This window comes from Syngnathus acus, chromosome 4 (genome assembly GCF_901709675.1).
Source record: "Syngnathus acus chromosome 4, fSynAcu1.2, whole genome shotgun sequence".
NCBI classification, from domain to species: domain Eukaryota; kingdom Metazoa; phylum Chordata; class Actinopteri; order Syngnathiformes; family Syngnathidae; genus Syngnathus; species Syngnathus acus.
The window spans coordinates 3876240-3893341 of record NC_051090.1 but is presented as its reverse complement, the minus strand read 5'-3'; the positions used below and the strand labels follow the sequence as shown (position 1 = coordinate 3893341).

Genomic DNA, 17102 nt, shown 5'->3' with positions numbered 1-17102 from the left:
AAATAGATAAAATAGATAAATAGAATATGTGTTTATATTGACAAACGAAATGTTAGATGCACATTTAAATCTATGGAAAGTAACGTAATAAAATGCTGTTTAGTAGAATCATGTGAAGATAACCCCAAGAGGACTTGTTTTACTGGGACTGTGTCGTCCTCTAGTGTTTAAGTGTGTTCACAGGCGCTTTGATTTCCACCACATGATAAACTAAATGCCTTATTCAGCCACTGTTCATAAATAATTGTACACTAATAGGACACATTCATTTTATGAGCTAACTATATTTAACCAAACATTTGATACGTGTCAAAAAAGTCCAATAACTTTATTGTCAAATTAAGTGATATGTGTTTTTTTTTTTGTCAACTTTTAGTGTCTTAATAATTGTTTCCCATCCTCACTGTTATATTTCTATTTCAATTTGAAAATGATGACTGATTTCACATGCATCCCATGAAGTTTTTTTTCTGTATTTGCAAAACAGTGCAGGAATTCCAGTCCTGGGGCTAGTCCAATTTTGTCAATATTAGATTTTACAGGCGTGGTAGCCCAGCCTGATTTGAAAAAGAAGTCGAATCCAGTTTAGAGAAATCTCCTCTCGTCCATAGATCAATACTTATACTAATGGAATTTAACTAGCAGGTACTACAGTGCATATTGCAGCTCTTGCAACATGTTACAACATGCCTTATTGTTCTGCTATGACACACCCACACCAAGAAAACAGGGAGAGACCATGAACTCATTTTAGACAGTTTATTTTCTTCTTAAATATTGATGACTTTCAAACATAAAAAAAAAGATACTTATTACAAATGGTAAACATAAGTACTCCAAGTTGATCTTATATACATATAGCAATGAGTGAAACCTCATTAAACAAAGTTAATCTTGAATATTCTTTCTAACTTCTTACAATAAAGAAAAAGTTGTGTTGTAACTCAAGAAGTCAGACAATGTGTCCCCCTCCCCAGAACGTGTGTCCAGATGCTTAGGAGCTGGGCCAATAATAATGATGATGAGCTGCAGCAAGAAAACAAGTCCATTGCAGGTTCATATCAAGTCGGCTCTAATACTGAATGTATTCTCCACTGATCCATGAAAAGCAAGAAAAAGAAGTCTTGTCCAGTTTGACGACACAAACAGAAAAACAAATTCTGTTTTGTCGCCGGCATGACCAGATCATCCCACTCTGGGACTGACCTCATGGCACTGGGGTACTTTTTTTTTTCACAGCCCATCGTTCCTTCCGGACGCTGTGGCGCCGCGTCATCCCAAACTAGGTGCAGGATTTTTTTTTTGGTTCAACTTAAAAGTTTTGTCTTCTTCTCGGCGGTTCAAAAGGTCTGGAGTTGCTGCGTCAACATGAGCTGACAGCCGCTGTTGACGTGGTTCATCACCTTTTGCTTGAGTTGCGCCACCTGTTCCCGCAGCATGTTGGCAGTGGACGCCAGTTCAGAGTTCTGAGACTTGAGGTTCTTCACTTTATCCTCCAGCCGCGAGATGCGCTCCAACTTCCTCTTGCGACACTTGGAGGCGGCGATGCGGTTGCGCTGGCGCTTACGCTCAGCCTTGATGCGCTCCTGGTTCTCCATGTCAATGGGGGACAGCGGAGGCGTCTCACCCGGCATCTCAGGCACAGTTTGCGGCTCTTCCTTGAGCGCGGAGAGCATCGGGAGATGGGAGGAGGAGCTGGAGGAAGAGGTCGAGGAGGATGGCTGGGCGTAAATCGGGAAGGACGCGCTTGGGGCCGTGGAAGTGTAGCTCAGTGCTGTGGTGGTGTAACTCGGGACGGAGGAAGTGTAACTCGGAGATGACACGGTGCTGATAGCTGGCTGGAACGTGTTTAAATCCTCGTAAACCGGCGAGTCAGAGCGCACGGTGCCGCTGTACACAGCCACCCCGGCGACGGACGCCGCTGGCGCCGCCGAAGGGACGCTCACGCCGGGCATGTGTTGGTGATGGAGCTCGGCCAGGGCGCGCACGAACCCCTCGGCGAAGCCTTCCTGCTCGTCGGTGACGTTCTTGGGGCACAAGAACTGCGTCGGTGTCGGCGTGGTGGTGATCAGCCCGTTGCTCGACTGAATGATGAGCCGCTCCAGCTCCGGGGAGGCCAGCTTCAACAAGCCCACGTCCGGGGAAGTGAGCAGATCGCCGGCCCTGGCCCGTAGGTGAGGCTTCAGGCTACCGACGGGGTCGGCCAGGTTCAGCGTCATGTTGTGCTTGAGCGCCTTGGAGCCGCTGTATCCGTAGCCAGCACCGTCGTCGTAGAAAGTAGTTTCCATCTTCGTATACATAGAAGTGAAACCGAAAAATACAAATAAACGACTTCCTGGTAACCAGCTGACGTCCAAAAGTCCCAGCGAGACCGTTCTCAGCACGCACACACGAATCAACACTGACTAATCACAGTGGTGTTCTTTCAGTCAACTTCTAAGAAGTATATTCAAATATTTTAATGAAGAATCCGTTAGGAGTGTTTGTCCAACTTTTCTCAGCTTCTCGGTGCGGTGGTAGTTGCCCCTTGCGCGCTCGTGTATATATTCTGTCTTCTTCCAGCGTGGAGGCAATCCTTATGCCGCCGCTGCCTCTCCGAAAATAGCCATGATGTCACGATAGGGCTCTCCCATTGGCTGGAGGGCGTGTCTCGGGGAAGAACCGCCCCGCGTTACCTAGACAACCCACACCGCACCCGCCCCAGAAGATTCGGAGTCTCGCGGTGCATTGTGGGATGAGGTAATAGCATGGAAGAGCGCCTGCGCGGTGCATTGTGGGATGACGTATTGTTTTTGAATATCTAGTTACCCGCTTTCGACTGTCAGTGGCGGGACAGCCTGCGTTCAGTGCGGACGTGGGCTGGTCCTCTCGTGTCTACTTTAAATATTCGCCACTCTTTCAATTATGTTTTCACAAAACTATGCATCCTTGGTTTAAACTAACAGACAAGAACAACATGCACGCGTTTTTGGGTTATGCGCACTTTTAATATGCCATATTTATAATATGCGTCCTGCGAATGACTGGTGACCAGTAATAACAATAATAGTTGATAATAATAATGATAATAAAAGCAACCAAAACGACAAGTGGTATTGCAAAGCACTGTAAACCCCCGTTCATTTTTCACAATTACCAGACAAAAAAAGAAAGAACCAAAGGGATGAAAAAAATAAATAAAACACTTTTTCTTTGTCTATATCGTGAAACCGAAGGAACACACTGGGGCAATGCCCATAACATAGAAATAATAAACATTTATTAGATTTTTAAATTCCATTTTTTCCCCACAGATTTATTATCACTCCTAGTAGTGAAAAGAGTCTCCGCCCTGGTCTAGTCCGTGGAGCCACGTACATTTTAGTTTAGGAGTAATAGAGTCCCAGATATATGCCCCTGCCCGTAAAGTGCAAGTACATTTTCTATTATCCGTGTCAGAGTGTGTAATTAGTATAGTGCAGTCCATTGTCCCCCTGGCCCTTTGTCAGAAATCAGCGCTGGTTTAATGGCGGAAGGTTAACTCGTCCACTCCATCTGTCTGGGTCATCTTATCGGTCACTATCTTCAGCGCGTCGTATCTAAATATGTCCTCCCCCACCACCTTGCTTGATGAGTAAATCAGTCCCCTGGCGCTGGCTGGCTCAGGGAGGCACCGAAAGGAGGATGAACCGGGTCGTAAAAGAAAAAACAGCACCGCTGTCTGATTATTTTTTTTTTTTAATGGCGGTCTTTACACGCTGCTGTACAATGTCACAGTGTGGCAATCAATAAAGTCGGGTATAGTCTGATCTAATGGGTTGGTTTTGTTTCATCGTCTTGTCAGTGAAATATTACATGACTTGGCTTTCGTCGTATTTAAGGTACTAATTTCAAGACTTGCTAGGCTAAACATTTGAAACCGCTTGACTGAATTGGCACCATGAGACTTTACTTGACAAATCTTGCCCGTTTACATTTGATCATCAACATTTTCATATTTCTTTTTGTCTTTCTCTGTTTGCTGAAATCAGAAAAAGAGAAAATGGGAACGTGCTTGGTGTGCAACTCAAACAGGAGACACGACTGTAACTTCATCCGTCACCTTAAACCCCGCAGACAGGTAAGCTATGCTAACATCTCAATTTAGCTAAGCCTCAACTTAGCTAAGCTTCAATATTTGAGTTGACAATGTGACTTACTCCCACCTCTGAAAATGAGGACAAGACTTTTTCCGCTCTTTGTTCTAGTGGCATATTCGTAAATATTCATCCCTACTTCTCCTCATTCATCTATTCATGACTTTTTTTTTTGCATATGAAATGCTTATGAGGGAATGATGTCGTCGTGCGGTGGTGGCCCACATACGCGACAAGCAAGCGAGCGATGATGTCATTTCAGACTTCTTATATGATCTCCTTTGAACTAACTCCCTCTTTTTTGTTCCCCATTCGCATTGCAATGTAGTCAAGCGGCGTTTAATGCCGCGAGGTCTTAAACGCTTCACTATGCGTTTCATCCCTCCAAATGGCCGCCATGTTTAAAGTTACAGTTACCACATGGTACTATGCCAAAGATGTTTTTTTACGGCATGGACGTGCATGGGTAAAATTAGCTCGGGGGACTCCGACACTTCTTTTTTTCTTTTCGGGGAGCCTGTATAGTAAGTGCAAAAATAGGTTAACCGCATTTGAAAGTGCAAATGCTTTAAAGAGATATTAAACAACTTCTGCTATTGAGACCCTTTGTTGAGTCTGTTCCTTACTTTTGGAACAAGTAAAAAAAAAAAGATTTTATTTTAAGGACCTATTGCTCCTTTCTATGGTTCACTGGTTCATCCTGTCACCATGGCGACACACACACATACACACACACGGTGAGAGAAAGCAACTAGCATCTGAGATTTCGGCGGCGAGAACTTTTTTAAAAACAATACGAGCCGGCCCACAGCCTGTTTCCATCACGGGGGAAATCCGGCCGCCCTGACAGCCACTGATAGGAGTAAGATGAGAGGGAGAGGAACGAGGGAGAAAAAAAGGCAGGAGAGAGATAAGTGAAAGACAAAGTGTGTGTGTGCGTGTGTGGGGGGGGGGGCGTGCACGAAGGACAATACAGAGGGGAAAGTCATCATGAGGATGGAGGGAGGCAAGGAGAGTGCAGGGAAGGGGCGAGCGAGGGAGGGAGGGTCAGGATGAAAAAGTGAGTTGAGCGAGAGAGGCACGATGGGAGGAAAAGCTGCAGAGCGAGTCCACTCGGGTCAGGATGCAGCTGAGCAGGAACACCGCGCTTGGAAAACGGGGGTGGCGAGGTGTTGGGGGGGGGGGTTATAAGTGTGGGAGTTTCATCTTGGAAATTAAAAAGAAAAAAAAAACCAGAAAAGTCAGTGAAACTCTTCAGTATTAAGACAGAAAGAGTTTACTTGACTTGAAACCATATTTTAAAACCTTACCACTGACTTTAATACCCTACTTTGAAATCCATAACCGTCCGTGAAACCCAACTTTTAAAATTTTAAAAACTTGCAACCCAAATGCTTGAAACCTCTGAATTTAAAACCGAATTAACTCGAAACCCTATTTCAAAACCCTAAACCCGATTTTTGAAACCCTGACTTCGACCTTTCGTTCACAGTTTGTCCTCTTTGTTCCCTATCCTGCATCACATTGTCTGCCCTACAGACTTTCCTTGAATTTTAAAATACACACACGCAGACACCCACACACCCACACACACACACACACACACACACACACACACACACACACACACACACACACACACGTTATAAAAAGATGGTTGCAGCCATTTTATAATGAAAAAGCTGAGCCAGGGCTACATGACAAATGTCCCTGGTTGCCTCGCAGATTTACTGTGATGGCCCAAAGTCGGGAATCATTGTGTTTGATTATAAAATGCACTACACACACAGACACACACACACACGAGGAAGAGCAATGTCTTATTGTTCCGTCCTTCACCGCGAGAGAGCAACAAGCTCTCCGTGCTCATTGAGGTCCCTTCCTTCTTTTTAATTAATAAGTCCCATAAAACGTCAAAGCTCGAAAGACTTTATTGGTGTTGGCGATTAATTGTCGCTAACTACCCAGACTAATCAAAATCGAGGATTTACTGGCCAGAATCACGTCGGAATATCGATTGGCTGCCGAGCCTTTCAGCGCGCTATAACTCACTCAGGTCGTGACATCATTGGGTTCTGCTTAACGCCCCCCCCCTCTGTTTTTAGCTTTAAAATAACTATTCAATGATTAAAAAAAAATGTCATTGGTGCATTCCTCTTCATCACTGCTCGCAGCATGATTATTTTCATGACGACAGGTAACACAAGACAGCTTTTCCCGTCGAGGGAATAAGATGTTTTTAATATAGTTGTTGTCCCAGTGTCATTTAATCCGGCAGAGTGCATCTGGGCCTGATTATGTAAATGAAATAAAAAAACAAAGGCAGTAAGCCACGCACATGAACACGCATGTGTGTGTGTGTGTGGAGTTGTGCATGTGAGTCCTCAGCTGGCAGTAACAGGGCGGCGAGTGTGAGTGTGTCACCGGGGAGAATGATCGATAGCTATTAAAACCCGGCGGTGCCTCGCTCCAGATGGAGAGCTTTTTTCTCTGTATGTGTGTGTGTGTGTGTAAGTGTGTGAAAGCAAGCGCTGTTTGTACAGGTGGGACAGTGTATGGCAGCAATGCTAACCTGTTCCACTCCATTTACCTCTGCAAAGCGAGAGGGGACCCCCCCCCAACACCCAACCTCGCTCATGCAATGTGTGTTTTTGTTTTAGCACACTTTGTTGAGGGGGGGGGCATAAGTGTATGTTTGTGTTGTTTTGTGTGTGCAAAAAAGTGTGGCTGGCAGCTTGTCAGCATGTGTTTGGACTTGCTGGTTATTCCAACATGGCCTTTCAGAGGCAATCAAGAAGTCAAAGCCAGGCTGGAGAAGGAGGCGAAGGAAGAGGAGGGTGAGGAGCGCACAATCAAGCTAGGAAGAGTTGGAGGTTGTTCAAAAGTCTCAAATGGACTCAAGGAGAGAAAGGCCCAAGTAACTACAGGATGTAGCGTAATTACACAATCTGGTTTTTGCCTGATGTTATTTTTTGGGGGGAAGTTGGGATCAATTAATAGCATTTCCATTCATTTGAATGGGGGACAATGATTTGAGATACAAACCCCAAGGGTTAAAAACAGAATGGTGAACCAGTGGATCAAAAGGATTTGGAAACTTTTTTTTGAGGCTCAATTTATGACAGTGCCACTTTAAGATCAGCCCTTATTGGATTTATGAGGGTTACAAATAGGATGGTGGCCTATGAAACATTAGACAAGCAACTCTTGCTTTCTTACTTCCACTTGTATGGGCATATCGTGGTCCTCAGCGCCCTACCCCCTCTGAGAAGGCCATGAAAGCCGATCTCAGATCGATACAGTGAGTGGGTTGGGGGGCGTTGCATGCAGATGGTCTGCCCGGGACAACAATGAACACAAAGTCGGCAAGGTTGCAACATTTTACGGTGAGCAATCAAACATTTATTTTTTTTCCGCTGGATGAGCAAGAGGAAGTGTGTCAGACATCCTTCGCTGTTATTTGCACTCAAAGATTTTGCAATTCAAACGTGTCGTCTGTCTCCGAGGCGTCCTTGTCACGGTCACATTGACGGGTGCAGTGAAAGCGGGTGAAGGTGACCGTAAATCAGTCAGGTTTTTTTTTTTTTTACCATGGGGCAAAAGGCCGCGATGTGTCTGGATGGTACTAGTAATTAGTCAGCGTCTCTTGACTTTGTCTTTGACCGGGTACACACTTCCAGACAAAAGTAGTTCAAGTTAGGGTTTCAAAGTAGGGTTTCTAGTCTGGGTTGGGTTTCAAATCATTATTGGTCACTAACTAACGAACTAACTAACGAACGAACGAACGAACGAACGTACTAACTAACTAACTAACTAACTAACTAACTAACTAACTAACTAACTAACTAACTAACTAACTAACTAGCCAACCGACCAACTAACCGACTAACTAACTAACTAACTAACTAACTAACTAACCCACTCACTCACTCACATAGCTGAGTGTGCTCTTGTGTGTGTGAGTGTGTGTTTGTGCGCACGTGGGCACATGTTTGTTTCTTTTTCCTTGCAGGCCTTATTAATTGTCCGCACATTCCTGTCATATCTCGAAGCCGCGTGCGCTCTTCGCGTTCTGGCTCGGACTGAGAAAGGATCGGATTGTCCTGTTGCCGTGGCGATGCGCTAACAAATACTTCCAGCTTCATGTGGCACCGTACGCCAACATTCCAGCATCTGCTATTGTGGCAAAGTTCCACTGTCAGTTGATTTTTTTTTTTTTGTGGTCCTCCTCCTTCTCCTCCACCATTTATCTACACCTCCCCCCTTCCCTCTGTCCATCTCCCTCCTTCACCATCTCTCATCTCCTCGGGATAGAAGCGCTCTTTGTCCTCTGCTAGTGAATGAACTTGAAGTGTCTGTTTGTTTTATTTCCACTTTTATCTGCACTTGGAAGTCGATTTATCCAAGGCTTTACTTCTTAGCACACCTTGCGCTATAAAATAAGCTTTCAAATCATTCTGGAGCACATAACAGTTCGCCGAAGAGGTGACCGGAGACACGTTGCAGCGTTGATCCGTCAAATTTCCACAACAATGTCTGCTTGGCGACCCAACCAAACTCCAGACCACGCCCTTCTCCCGACATTGAGCAACAGTCGAGGGAGGGGCGCAAACATGGCAATTAAAAGCAAGTTTTACATCAGGGTTTCAAATTAGGGTTCAAGCTCACAATTTTAAATTATGTTTCAGGTTAGCGTTTCAAGTCAAGGTCAGGATTTTTGGTTTCCACTTAGTGTTGAGGTTTCAAATGATGTTTACAAGTCAGGTTTCAAATTTCAAAGTTGTTTCAAGTCAGGCTCACTAGTTCAAATGATGTTGTCAAGGCCCGGTTAGGCTTTCAACTTTGGTTTTCGGTTGTTGTTTTTTTCCAAAGTCGGGGTTTCGTGTTTCAATGTCAGGTTTAGGGTTCTCAAATTAGGCTATCCAGTCCAGGTCGGAGTCTCGCTAGTTTACCCGGAATGTGCTTCTTCCACCCTGTGGACCAATCATTAATCAGTATTTGCTCGGGGCGCTGCGGCCGTGAGAAGTTATTTTCACAAATCACTTTTCTGCCCGTGTGTGTAGATATTTGTGCAGTCGGACTGGTTTGATGGAGAGGAAAAGAAAAAAAGCTCAGTCGAAACTCGCACGTGCACACACACACACAAAGCAAGTGATTGAGTGCACTGGTTAAGGTTAAGGGCTCCAGCTCTTATCACAGTCTCATGTGTGCACATGCATTAGCTGCCTGCATCCATGTGTGTGTATTTGTATAACCCTCGTGTGCATGTGTGTGTGCGTGCGTGCATGTTTGACAAAACCCAGAGCAGCTCGTGAGATGACTCTGTGTGTTTTGGCAGTTGGGCCATAGAAGGTCCAGACATGTTTGTACGCAAGCGTGCAGAGTGGATGTGCGCTCCCCAGCGGGACCCTCGGCCGAGACCAAACAATGTGATGAGGCGGCCCACCCTGGAGATCACATTAGATCCGGATTGTGCCCTTCTATACGGGGGCGTCCTTGAGCAACACTTTGACGACTCGCCTCACAAGCAGCTGGAGAAAAGATGGTTAAATCAAGTCCCACCCGAAAAGGGGGGAGAGGGGGGGCATCTTTAAACATACCACCGTACCTTGACCTATGAATTCAATTCATTCCAAGACCGTCGTAAACATTTAAAAAGATCACCGTTGTAATAAATTGAAACGCCGTTAAGTCGTTCCAGCTTCATAAAATACAATTATTTTGTAATATGTTTTTAATAGGAGAAAAAGCACTATATTTTCTAAAACTAAGGCTGGACTGATATAGATTACTTTTTTTTAATCTCAAAGCCATAATTAAAAACAATTATTGCTAATATTTTTGAAAACGTGACAAATAAGTTCTTAAAAATAATCAACTCCGCCGTGTTGTTTGGCTGACCCAACCCGGAGCTGTGAATTATTTATCGTATTTAAATGGAAGCTTTTCTTCCACGGGGCGTGGCCGCCCGCGTCAGTAATAAACACCTCAACTGTCAAATGCTGCAGGTGTTGCCAATAAATGGCAGCCATTTAGACGCTGACTTGAAATGCTAAATTGTGCGAGAAAACTCAAAAGGGCATTTTCAGCTTGACGCGTATCCCACCAGGCAGCGGAGGAAGTCGTTTCAAGCTAATAGCCATAAATGAGCGGGCTAACTGGCAGTAATTAACCATTGTGCATATACGCGTGTCACTTTGCCAGCTTTTTGACGGCCGGCCGGGGCTCAGACACCAACGATAACACAGCTGGGCCTCGTTCACCCGCCACCTTGCGCTGGTTGTATTGCATGTGAAAGGTAGCTTATTTATTATGTACAGGCGGCCATTTTGAATTTGCCGCACCGGAGGGCTAAAATGGAAAAGTCGCATTACTTTACTCCGTTGCGGTTTTACATTGAATAAAAAGTTGTGTTTTAGTTGCAAAATAAATATAAATGTGCTTTTCCAATATTTTTCTGTTTTTTCGTAACCTTGGTTTGTTGCCACGTAGTTTGACATCGCATGTAGCTTAGCGTGACCAGATAAGCTAAGAGATGACACGGTCGTGGTTTTTGCTTTTTCAAATGTGCGCAAGCTGCTTATTTCTGGTTGATTTGTAGCGACAGCAATCTCTGGCGTTGACAGGCCGACTGACACGTACGCATCCCTCAATCGCAATTTACGGACTCGACTCAGAGGGCTATAGGAATGCGTCGCTAGCTCGGGGGCTAACCTTGTTTTGACAATAGCGTGTCGCAGTGAAATTTGGTGTTCGGGTGCCACATTTGAGACACGCTTGCCACCGTGTTCACATTTGCGCTATGCCCGACGCCAGAGGACTGAAAATGGACAAAGAATAAAGTTGTGGTAGGTTGTTGTTAGTTGATAAGGAGCTAAGAAGGTAGCTAGGTCACCTCTTGCTCACTCACTTGCTGTGTGAATGTACTTTTATTCAAGCCTAGTAGGAAGGCACGCTGCCAGGTTCTCCTCCTCCAGCCTCGGGTTGAGTTTTTATAGAGATTCACTCCGGCGTTTTGGGGCGCAATCCAGAGCCAACGCTGACTGATTGATGGATGCCGTCTGAACACGCCGCACGCTATCATGCGACTGTCGGGCTCATAAAAGTAAAAAAAAAAAAAAAAAGGCTGCCATGTTATTGTGTTTGTGCACCTGAGCACTGTTTATTTTTATACGTATGCTTTTGCACTTCGGGGCCCGGAGCTCCACTTCCTGAGGCTCCTCGCTAAGCTTCCTGTCTGAGAGGTCCCGGGTTATCTCGCCGGTCCCGCCTCTTCCGACGCTTGCCGTCGCCACGCAGCTGTTTCCTCTGATGGTTGTCGTTCACACATGCAGCACTGCTACCCAATGTATATTTGAAAAACGGCAAACGTACTCTATTGGGTTGAGATCAGGCCGCTGACATGGACTTTGGAGAATTGGTTTCTACTGCAGGTGGCAATAAGCTTGTGATTGATGGTTAGGTAACTAGTTTGTGTTCTTCTTGTAGAGTTTACTCCACGGTCATTTTTGTTCACTGACCATCAATTACCGTTCCCTCGTGTAGCCGTTCCCCGCCCCCCCCGCAGTGTGTCAAGACATATTACAACATGTCGAGTGCTCTGCTTTGTTTCAAGACCAGCGGACGTCAGTGTGACACAATAACCTCCCTCGGGTTTTAATTAAAATTAAGACCGCTTTCTCACAGAGGGTCCGCTTAGTCCAAGTCTCTGTCTCGTTCAGTGTTATTAGATGGAAAGTTAAAATAAATGACGTGAAGTAAATTGAGCCCATCGTTAAATTGTTAATAAATCCAAATTTAACTCTGGAGAGAAAAACATGTGACTGCCTAGAGCCAGAAATGAACATCTTGATTCGAGCATCCTATCAAGAAATGAAATCAATGCCATCTGCTGTGGACCATATTGAGCACTGGTTTTCTCCTCTAAACCAGTTTGCAATTATCAAAGCAGCTTCAATCTAGCCGCTTATCGTTCGACGTCTTAACCGAAAGAAAAGGCCGTCGGTCTCGTTTCGGCCCAAGTTCTGCAAACGCCCGAAACGTACGTGCCTTGCCGCCTGCTTCGTTTTCCACCGTCTCTGGCGTCACGCAGAACTTCTATTTTAGCACATAGCCTGCGGGTAATTGCTGTAATATTGACAGTAGCAAACTGGTTGTTACAAGCAGCTCGTTCATAAATTTTTCCTTCAGCTCACCTGACTTGTTCTGGCTTGGCACGTTGACAAGAGTACGTGGAGTGACAAACGTGCATACCAGCTAGCGTGTAAATAACACCTGCTCGCTCTTTGTCCGCTTTGGTGTGGGTTCTATGCACGCGAAACAAACCAGTGGTCACAATAAGACGTTGACTTGATTTCACTTCCCTTTTTAGTAATATACTGTATATTAAATTTTTGTAATATTCCCGACACAATATTTCTATTTAATGTTACGATATTAAATTTGTTTATAGGACAATAGAAAATGTCAAAATAAATCTGTATATTCTTTGGGGGCAGGAAATAATGACACCAGTATTAATTAGTTTTAAATTTATAGTTATTTATGTACAAAGAATTCCATAAATAATACATATGATTAATTTTTAATTGAATTTCGATTCATTTTATAATTTATTTTCCTTTCTATTTTTTCGAAGTGGTAATAAGCCTGACTCGCCCTGTCCATTGTTTTCACTCGACATAATCTGCGTGCCCGTCAGTGCTTATCACGTTTGGCGTGGCGTTGAGGAAGACTCGACGCAGGGCCAGAGCTAGAAATTTTCTCGTGGGGTGGCCGGGGTGATAAAACATCTCACTGAATCGTGGCTACACTTTCAAAATCCTACCTGTGTCCCTGCAGAGAAGTCTTTGCGTGTTGACAATCTTCACAAAGTAAATTTTAGTAGATAGCACAGCCCTAAAAACAATCAGAAATTGAAACCAATCTATTAATACCTTCTGTAGCCTGCTGACATGCACTATTTATTCTGAAGACACTGCGGCCAACAGAGAGGACACACACACACACACACACACACACACACTTATTTAATTTGCTTCACTTAGTGCTTGTGATCCCTCCAAAGTGCTGAGTCATGATTATTTTGCACATGCACACACACAGACGCTCAAGCTATCATCTGATGCTGTTTAATGACTGACTAATGTAATCCTTTACCACCCATGTAAAACAGACCAGTTTGTTTCTGAGCTCGCGTGAATATTTGCACCCCTGGCTGGTCGGCTATTAAAATAAAACTGCCATTTTCACAGTAGGTGCCTGCGTTAGTGAAGCGTCTTCCCGTAGATTAGCTGGATTGCATTTAGCGTTATTGTTATACAGCTCTTGCGAGGGAGGGATAGAAAAAAAAAAAAAATCTGAGATGGTTATTAGTGTGAACGATTTCTTTATTTACAAAAGTAAAGACAAGTTAAGACCCTCGACCCCCCCCCCCCTCACTGGTATGCGACATACTCCCCCCCACAGTCCCCCTTGAAGACCGCCAACTCCCCTTTTTGACTATGTGACAGGGTTCAGAGGTCACGAGCTGGCAGGTGATTGGATGTTGTTGTGGTAAGGGAATACGGGCCCGCTAAGTGCTGCAAAAACACCAACTGGCTCTCATATCACTGCCTACAGGGCTAAAGTGTGTCAGTGTGTGCGCGTGCATGTGTGTGTGCGGGCGCATATGTGTGTCAGGTCAAAAAGGGACATGGAGCAGATTTTTATTTTGAACTAGAACTTTGGAACACACGCTCCACCTGGATATTAACCACATCCATGTGTGTGTGAGAGAGCGAGGGAGTACTCAAAAGTCAATGTAAATTCATTTGAACACATTATCATGTTACAGTAGAAGACAAAGAAATGTCTTCCCAATCTTCCTTGCAAGTTCTCCTCACTGGCTTCCATGTACTTGCTGTCTGTGCATCATTTTTTGTTTTGTCAAGGGCGCGCTAGCATGTTATTAGCCTTTTTGCGGCTTTGACACAGATGGCTGCGTGCGTGCAAATATGGCTAACAAAATTGAGCTTTGTGCAGTCGCCAGTCTGTGTGTGTGTGTGTGTGTGTGTGTGTGTGTGTGTGTGTGTGTGTGTGTGTGTGTGTGTGTCTTTGGAAACTGGAAGGCCAAGGAACATGTAGTGCAGGGGTGTCAAACTCTTTTTTTTTCGCGGGCCGCATTGTAGTCCTAGCTTCTTTCGGAGGGCCATTATGACTGTCAACCCAACTAAATGTATGAGCATCTCATATTATATACAGTAAAAGCTACAAAACAAACTGACAAATAACTCGTTTTCAAATCAGACCAGTAAAAACTGGTCAAATATTAAAAAAAAAAAAAAAAAAAGATATTAAAAATGAAGACAATTTGCAATTCTAGTAATGACACACGAATTTGATGCAGAATTTGTCTTCACGGGCCACATAAAATGATGTGGCGGGCCGTATCTGGCCCCCGGGCCTTGAGTTTGACACCCGTGATGTAGTCCATTAAAAATTGATGGGGCTCTGATGTTTTAGAAAATAAATCCACCTAACCCTTAATTCAAAAATATATACATAATATTGTTGATTATTACTATTATCAAAACCTGACAGAACAAGCACACACAAGGCCCATGCCAAATGTTTCACTGCCATGGAGAAGTCTCTCACCTCGACTCCACTTGTCAGTCACCCTGCGAGAAATAATCCTGCGGCAAATAAGTAGCTGGCACCGGCGTGAGATCGCCCGCGAGATGACGGGAACGGCCACGGGCGGGGATGCGGCTATATTAAAAAAAAAAGAAGAATAAAATGATGAGGAGGTGATGGAGGGTCATTGCCAGACAAACCCAGTGACCCTCCATCTTGTTTCGCTTTAACCATCTCCCCCTTCTCCATCTTCAACACGCTCCATTACAATCAACATAAACCTGATTCGGCCTATTGTACGTCTTCTTTTAATACGCTCCGGCGAACTTTTATAGCTCTATAACGCTCGCAGTAGTTTCTTTTTATATCAAACGTCCAGGTGGACCCAATTTATCGGACCCCCGTTGCTACCTCCAGCTTCTCCGTCTTCACCCATCGCACCCACTTGAGCTGGAGCAGAAATCCCGACTGATCCCGAACGCAATGCGAAGCAGATGTGCCATATACACACACATGGACACGTGAAAAAAAAAAACCAGCCTGCAGCGTTTTGGGCCTGAGGGCGGGGAGGGGATGGGGGGGGTAAGCAGAAACAGCTTCGTCGCTAGGGTACGTCCAAAATAAAACAGAGAGCTGCTTAAACAGGCCGCTTGTTTCACGCACACACATGCGGGCTGCAAAACAAGCTTCTAAGTGAGACAAGATGGTTTGCACTTGTCCTGTAAACTTGTTTGCGTCAAGTACGACGGTGCAAATTGGGTAACTTTGGCGTCTCTGTCCATTGTTGTTGCTTTGTATCGGGAGCAAAAATAAAAACTGAAACGGAAGGCATTTGAACATGACGCAATTTAAAAACAAAATCTCAAGCTGTGTTGAAAGCCAAGGAATAGAAATGGTTTTGAAATGAGATAGTGAGGATGCTTCTCTAAGGTGGCTCCATAGACCAGCAATAGAAAAATCTCGATCCACTCTAAGCTCACGCTTAGACTCGGGTGCCTCCAGGAGCAGCTGCTCAGCAAAGCTTGACATTTGACAGATTTGAAGACAATGAGAACAATTTTATCAGTCCAGGACGCCATTTTAAGACTAACAAACTTCACCAAATGGGAATTCCTGGGAGTAATGTTTAACAGGAAGAAAACGTAGCGCTTTAGTGGAGATAGCCAGGTTGGGCCTCGCAGATAAGACGAGTAAAATGATTTTCTTTCTTACCTGAATGCTACCCTCTTCTTAAAGCAGATTTTTTTTTTCTCCATTGCGGTTTCGACTCGAGATAACTTTGGCTTGGCATGTGAATAATTTACGGGAAGCCTACTTGAAAGGCTTCGGCGGAGCGTTGCTTAATCCCACGTTTTCGAGTAGACACAAACGTATCGCCGAGTCAAAAGTCAGAGGAGAGGCATTTGAGTTTTTATTTACACGCTGTCCGAAACTACTGCTCATGCTTCAACTGCCTGGCCGATCCAAACAAACATGTTTTGGGAAACATTTGTGGTAGCAACTTGGAAACAAAACAAAAAACATTTTCAAACACAGGCTGACATTTACAGTACGCCCACTCGGCTAATTCGTAGCTCCCGACCTCAACCTGCCTCACAAGGTCCCCCCTTTAGACGCCCCCACGCTTGAGCTCCAGGAGCCACCAAACATGAGAAGCCACCTAATTTGGTGTCATAAAACTAACATTAGCTACTCCACTTCAGAAGGACGCCCACCATGTTGAGTGCTGGGTGGAACATGGAGATTACAGAGCTGTCACGGTGACTGCTTGCGGGGGGGCAATTAGAGCCAGGGGGATGTCTTACTAATGGGATGCCTGACCCCAAAGACACACACGTACACACACACATCCCAGTTGCTCTGTCCTGAACTTTACCCCGAAAACAAAGACGCATTTCCACCTGAGCAGGATATGCAGAGACACGCATGCCATCAGTTTAGACACACAGGAATGACAAAGATTCCACAGTAGTAGAGCCACTGGAATATTTTCGACATGTTTCCGAAGTGTACGAATAAACACTGCAAGTGTCGGCAAAGGTGTAAGTAAAAAAAAAAAAAAAGTACTCAAGTAGAAGTATAGAAAGCTTTTTTAAAAAAAAAAAAAATGTCAAAGTAGACGGACTCATTGAACTCATTGATTAAAAACAAAAAAGTTGGGAGGGGGTAAAGTAAAAAAATATGTAATTTCCAGTTTTCCATGTCGTAAAAAGTGTGATTTGATTGAGACAAGAATTAATTAATTAATTAATTTATTTATTTATTTTTTAAATCATTCATATTTGGGAAGGATGTTAACATTCAGCCGTGTGTCAAATGTGACATTTTCACATTACAGATACTTTAAGTACAGTAAAAAAAAAGTATTTG

General features: G+C 44.4%; 1 protein-coding gene and 1 long non-coding RNA gene across 3 annotated transcripts in view; one reads left to right on the top strand and one right to left on the bottom strand.

Annotated features, from left to right (window-relative positions):
- LOC119122157 overlaps positions 1-4114 on the top strand; it is a 9582-nt gene extending 5468 nt beyond the window's left edge. For both annotated transcript variants that reach the window (XR_005097806.1, XR_005097805.1), the window contains exon 4: positions 4011-4114. This is a non-coding gene — a long non-coding RNA (uncharacterized LOC119122157). The remainder of the gene's footprint in view (positions 1-4010) is intronic.
- Positions 746-2587, bottom strand: jun (Jun proto-oncogene, AP-1 transcription factor subunit). The gene has a single exon (XM_037250363.1). It carries the CDS (start codon positions 2298-2300, stop codon positions 1341-1343), a length of 960 nt encoding a protein of 319 aa, XP_037106258.1. The 5' UTR covers positions 2301-2587; the 3' UTR covers positions 746-1340.
- Positions 4115-17102: the final 12988 nt, after the last annotated feature.

What these genes read in the sequence shown, in the direction of transcription:
- jun (XM_037250363.1), bottom strand. Translation starts at nt 2,300, where the DNA reads ATGTATACGAAGATGGAAACTACTTTCTACGACGACGGTGCTGGCTAC.